Genomic DNA, 6,000 nt, shown 5'->3' on the forward strand with positions numbered 1-6,000 from the left:
AACTGTATATTTAGCTTACACTGCTTAAATTGAGGTCAAACTATTAGATGAGTAGGTACAGCTCACTAACATCAGAGCCCCTTTCTTGACTGTGATAGCCTTTGGCTTGCAACACCAAGAGACAAGGCAGGTGATATTTTCAGACAAAGATTTCTACAGCTGGAAATGTGTTACACTGTGGTTTTCAAATAGCTAAAGTTTAAGCTCTGAGACTATTGAGGTAAACAGCAGCTATCAGATATGCTGGGTAGAAGAAAGTGGTGATTTAGGAAAATATTTGTTCCCTTTAAAGTAAACATTTGTCCAGTGAGACCCTTAACAGTGGCTTGACCAATATACAATGGTTTTCAGTCAGCAGGAACCTTCACATTGACTTTAATGGGCACTGAAGCAGATTTTTTATTTCCTGGACACTTTTTTACAGCATTGTTTTCATATCCCCTGTATTACAGGCATTAGGGGTTTTTTTAACATGTAAATTACTTTTGTAAAACTTAAACCTAGCTTGCTGCCTAGTAAGTCGAACTAAACCAACAGTTTAAATAGCTCAGCTCACAGCTAATAAGCAATTTAAATAGCTTTGCTTTGCTGAGCTCAAGTAGCTATATCAGGTTTCATAGCACCATCAGTCACTGCCAAATCCATAGGCAGCATTTAAATGAATCATTAGCAATGGTCACCCCTAGGAAAAAAAAAAGAGGAAAGTAAAAGAAAAAATATTTTAAGAGTTAATAATCAAGTTATTGTAACTATTTTAAGAGCTAAGAATCAAGTTGCTGTCACAATTTCTATGAGAAAATGCCCCACATGTGACACCAAAATGTGCCCAGGAAGCAAATCCCACTGGAACTCCTGGGCCAAAATATATTCTTTCAAGTAAGGAAGACCGAGCTCTGTCCTCTGACCACAACCTGCTTCACAAAGACAGAGGTGACCATTTCACAGAAGGAAAAGCTAGAGCATGCAGAGGTGAAGGATTTACCAGCAGAGATGGAACTGGAAGGAAAACTGGGGAGTTGCTCCTGGGTCAAGTGTGCTAAGCCACAGCTGCAGCAATGCTACAACAAACACACTTCCAAGTTCTCAGTATCAGAAAGGTGAATGGCAAGAAAACGACATGAGACACTGAAAAAATGTATATTCAAAAAACACCTCATCTGCACTCTGTACAGTGTATGAGTGTGTACAACCCACGCTGAAACCCAGGGAATGAATGATGCTGGGAGCTTGATCTCACAAGCACCAGGGTAAGACTGAAATAACTTACTTTAAGTGAAATACATTAAATCAGGGTATTGAACCAGGCTGGTGGACGTGCCTGCTCCCTGTACAAGTCTCCATGACCTAACGTGGAGCAGCACAGACAGGAGCACAACCAGAGCTCTTAAAAGTCTTCAAGTCCTTTGCAGCCTGAACAGCTCTAGAGACAGAGCAGGACCACACTGAGCCCAGAGCTACAACTGCCTGACAGAAGGGGATGGGGGACCACCGCAATCTTTCACTCAATTCTCTCCAAGCCACAGCTAAACTGATCTACCAGTATGGAAACGGTTAAAAATGACAACAACAAAAATATTTGCATTGAGAGACACCCAGATAGAGTGACAGAGGCAAGTTTCCCACGGATGGCTGTTTCTGACCATCCTGGACTAAGCGGGGCAGTGCTTCCCCACACAGGTTTTGATGCATCTTTCTCCAACCTCAAAGACAGTTTCTGTTTTATTTTCCAGTGAAACTTTACATAATTAAGAAGATGAGCCCCTAGCAATCCTTAAGTGAAACACAGGGAGATGCTCACTTAGATCCTATTTCTCCTTCTGCCCCTGTAGTTCTATTCAGTATTCCTGGGTATCAAATTCAGACACATGCATGACATTTTAATTCATTATTTATCCATATAGTCTCGAATTATATCCTTCCACAAAAATAAACATATTTATAGTGGGAATTTGGATAGTTGGAAGTAGCAGGAGTAAGCTCAGAACTGGAGAACGATTCCTTGCCACAGGGGGGTGAGGAGAGGCAAGGAAAAGGTGTGAGAAAACATAATAGGATAAAAAGAAAGTAAATGAAATGTGTGGGTTTGGAAACCTCCAAGACATATTGGTCGAGAGAATCTTAAACCTATATATAGTTCAAGTCAAAAGCACAACCTTAACCTCTGTTTCCACATATTTAGTTCACAATCTGCCCTAATGCCAGCATTTAGCTTTTGTCCCCTCATACAAGTTAGAGGATAGGAAAAATGCCGGACTCATTTCTGGAAAGATCAAGCTGAATTCTCCAAGAGGCCACCACATGTAATCAGAGACTTCTGGCACGTTAAAAAAAAAAATAAACAAGGGGGAAAATATTTACGCAAATTAGGGAACAACTGGCACAATTCAGGCAAGTTTATCGCGTGCCTCCAGCAGCCAGAGCTCTCGCTGAACCAGCGCGAGTGAAGCATCTGACAATGAACTCGCTACACATCCCGCAGCTTCCCGGCGACGGACCGGACCCCCCGGACCCCGGACCAGCTCCCCGTTCCGCGACACCCCGAGCTCCTCCCCGCTCGCTCCAGCGGGGATTTCGCCGCCGGTAACGTGCCGGCGGTGCTCTCCCTCCGCCGGCGGCTCGGGCAGGAGCCCGCTCCCGGGCGGGCGTCAGTGATTAATTACGCTATAAAACGCCGGTTCTGGGGAGCGCTCCCGGGGCTCTCCCACGCTCCGCGGCCGCCGAGCGCACCTGCGGCGGGGCCGGGGCGGGACGCGGTGCCCACGCGTGGCCGGGGCCCGGCGGACTCACCCCATGTCTCGGCACCTCTCGGCGGCGGCGGCACCCCCGGGCGGCTCCCCGCGCTCGGCGGCCAGCGGCGGCCGCGTCCCCACTTCGCACATGCGGCCGCCCCGGCCCCGGCTGGCTGCGGCTGCACGGCGGCAGCGAGCCGTCCTGCTCCTCCCGCTCCTCCTCCTGCCGCCGCCTCCCTCCCCCCTTACATAACCTCCCTCCCGGGCGGCGGCGGCACCGAGCGGCTCCCGCGGCACCGCCGCCCTGCCAGGCACAGCGCGGGGGCGGCGGGCGGAGCGCGGCGGGGCGGGGATGGGCGGGGGGCGCGCCCCGGGGCCCCTCCGCTCCCCGCCCCGGCGGTGCGGGGCTGTGCCCCGGCGGGCGGCGAGGAGCCGCGGGAGGGGGTTGTGGTGCCTCGTCCCGCCGGTGCCGGCGCTGGAGGGGCCGCGACCTGACGGAGGGGGACGGGGCAGCCAGAAAACTTCGGGTGAAGTTGTGGGGGTGTCCCCAGTCCGCCCCGCCCGCAGCCGTCGAAGCCCAGCGGCCAGAGGGGTCAGCCCACGCCCGGGACCGGCTGTGCGGGTCCGGCTGTCCCGCACTGGGAGCGCCCCGCAGGCGGCCCCCGCCCCGCGGCCCGGCCACGGCGCGGGTCCCGGGGATGCCCTTCCGACCCGAGGGGATGCCACGCCGAGGGATGCCTGGTGAAACACGGGCAGGCGATTCTTTCGCTCTGTCACGCCCTCCCCGGGCTGTTTCACGCTCCGAGTCCGTGTTCCCAGGGCGATGCGGGGCATGGGGGCCGTGCGTGCTGAGCCTGCAAGCCACGGCACCGTGTCAACCCCATTTGAGCGCTGGCCTTGGCAGACCCAGACCCACAGTCCAGGTCTGGGTCTTGTACCCCGCCAGCACCCTGCTGCTGTGCCCAGAAGGGTGAATCCCATCGGGACGACTGACTCTCCTTTGGCCCTCTGCAGCCCCGCCCCAAATCTTTGCCAGATATGGTCACAAAATCATGTAGGTTTCATGAAAATAAAGAGAGGGATGATTCCTGTCCATGGAAGGAAAAATTGCACTAATGTGGAAGAGCTGTATAATGGCTGCCCAGCTACGAGGGTGACACTGACATCTGACCGGCAATCACAGGACACAAATCCATAGCAGAGCCATGGACCTGCTCATTTGGGTGTTTGTGGGACTGTGCTACACAGACACACTTATTCTTTCGTGGAGAAAAGATGCCCGATTCACACATAAGAGAGAATTTTAACTTCACCCACACAAAGTTATAATTAATACCCTGCCATCAAGAGTGATTATTTTCATCTATTTTTTCAAATCTCACTTAGATTTATCCTTTCTTTCCAAGAAAGCATAGAAATTGTGGGAAAGACTTCATGTTCACTTGCTTTAACTTTGTGTGCAATAACTTGGGTTGTCCTCAGTATTACCTGGGGACCTCATGGGAAGTCTCAATGGAAAACTTAGCCAGCAACATAAAACCTTCCCACTAGGGACAATGAAACTGTCTCCCACTCTGACAGACAACTATTTCCCAATGTCTGGAACACCAAAATGGAACTTCAATCCCATACACTCAAATAAAGTCTTATGTCATGAGGAAAAAAAGGACAAGGTGAATTACACAGACATTTTCAAAGGGCTGTGGGATGACACCTTTCCAACATACCTGCTCTCTTTACCATGGTCAGATGGTCACTTTGGATGTTGAAGGACACTTAACTCCTTACCTAATCACTGATGTCAAAAGACTTCCCATGTCCTGTTCTGCCATCTGAAGGTGAGGTTCCTTTTCCTCAGGGATAGTCACGGAAAAAGTGACAATCCTTCTGTGTTCATGATGGCCTGCATCCTTGAATATGGCTTTGATGTGACCATTCCTCTTTTCTAGGAGAAACAGTGCAGGGTAGTATTCTCTGAAGGGAAAAAATAGCAGACTAGCAATCTTGTGGAAAAAACTCTTACCATGAATTTGAGCATTTTATCTCACTGTTTTTACACCATTTACCTCATTTTGTTAAATTACACACTCCATTCATCAGAGAGGAATTGTCTTGGTCCTCTCTGATTAATTAGCTCATTTTGGTGAGTATCCAAAAGCTGTGTTTTATGAACCAGTGCTGCATGTGACTTACAAGTATCTAATGGAATTGGATCAAAATGGGATAAGACACTTATTATATGTGTCATGTTAAGATGAAAATTGGAAATTGGAACTGCAGTTGCCTTACCATTTTCTAATTTTTTAATTTTTTCCAATCTTGTATTCAAGAGTGTGTTTTCATCCCCAATTATAAAAATAAAGCTTAAGCTTATAGAAGTGTAATTGGCTGTGAAATTCACATGATACAAAATTTTGTACATTGTTCCTAAGGCCTTCCCATTTCATTTATGCTCTTTGTACAACCGTCTTCTAGAAGAGATACAATTATGGTCCCATTTCTCAAGTACCCTGAGACATTTGGTCTGGCAGACAGCAAGTTAACCCAGTTTTCTCCTCATATTTGGGTTTCTGTAAGTGCACTCCCTTCACCTGAAATTCCATCTCTTCTTCCAAATGGATGAGATATTGCTCTTTCCAAAGTGTGGCACACTGTTATTGTCCTCTTTTCTCTGCCAAAAAGAGGATGAAGTCCTGCCCCCAATTTAAGTCAATGGTAAAAGAGCCGTGGATTTGAGTAAGGCCCAGATCTCATGTAAACCATTTAACATTATTAACATCAAATGAAGCAATTGCTCTACAGACAATTCCATCTTTAACCTCTCCACCATCAGAGTCCTAATTTGTTTATAGTTCCCATTGATTTACATTATTGTTGTATAATTTAGCATTCCAGTTGTTTAAAGTATTTTCAGTCCTCTGTAAATGAGAACTATAAATATGCTATCAGAATTAATCAGTTCCTATGCTTTCACATGTGACATGATATTTCATTTCCGATTTGGCTCAGATGCAGGATGTGTACATGATGGTAATTCGGTCCTCATTTAGTATTCACAACTGTGCTCTTATTACTGTGGCACGGTTAGGAAGACTCAAAATACTGAAGGCACAGGATCCCTTGGTAGGATTCAAGCTGAGCAATAAAAATATCCACACTCTGTAAATGGATGTTACTTCTTTAGATGAGAAATTTCTCCTATTCCCACTGGCCTCCTAAAGTTATAATTTTTTGATTCCTAGATACAGGGTGAATATTCTTTTCAGAAAGC

General features: G+C 47.6%; 1 protein-coding gene across 4 annotated transcripts in view; it reads right to left on the reverse strand.

Moving 5' to 3' along the window:
- HOMER2 (homer scaffold protein 2) overlaps positions 1-3,204 on the reverse strand; it is a 63,994-nt gene extending 60,790 nt beyond the window's left edge. For 3 of the 4 annotated variants that reach the window (XM_064668900.1, XM_064668898.1, XM_064668897.1), the window contains exon 1: positions 2,788-3,204. In XM_064668900.1, the coding sequence (XP_064524970.1) occupies positions 2,788-2,879 (92 nt within the window). In that variant the 5' untranslated portion in view covers positions 2,880-3,204. The remainder of the gene's footprint in view (positions 1-2,787) is intronic. The other variant, XM_064668901.1, reaches the window with a different exon arrangement.
- Positions 3,205-6,000: the final 2,796 nt, after the last annotated feature.

This window comes from Pseudopipra pipra, chromosome 12 (assembly GCF_036250125.1).
Source record: "Pseudopipra pipra isolate bDixPip1 chromosome 12, bDixPip1.hap1, whole genome shotgun sequence".
Lineage (NCBI taxonomy): Eukaryota > Metazoa > Chordata > Aves > Passeriformes > Pipridae > Pseudopipra > Pseudopipra pipra.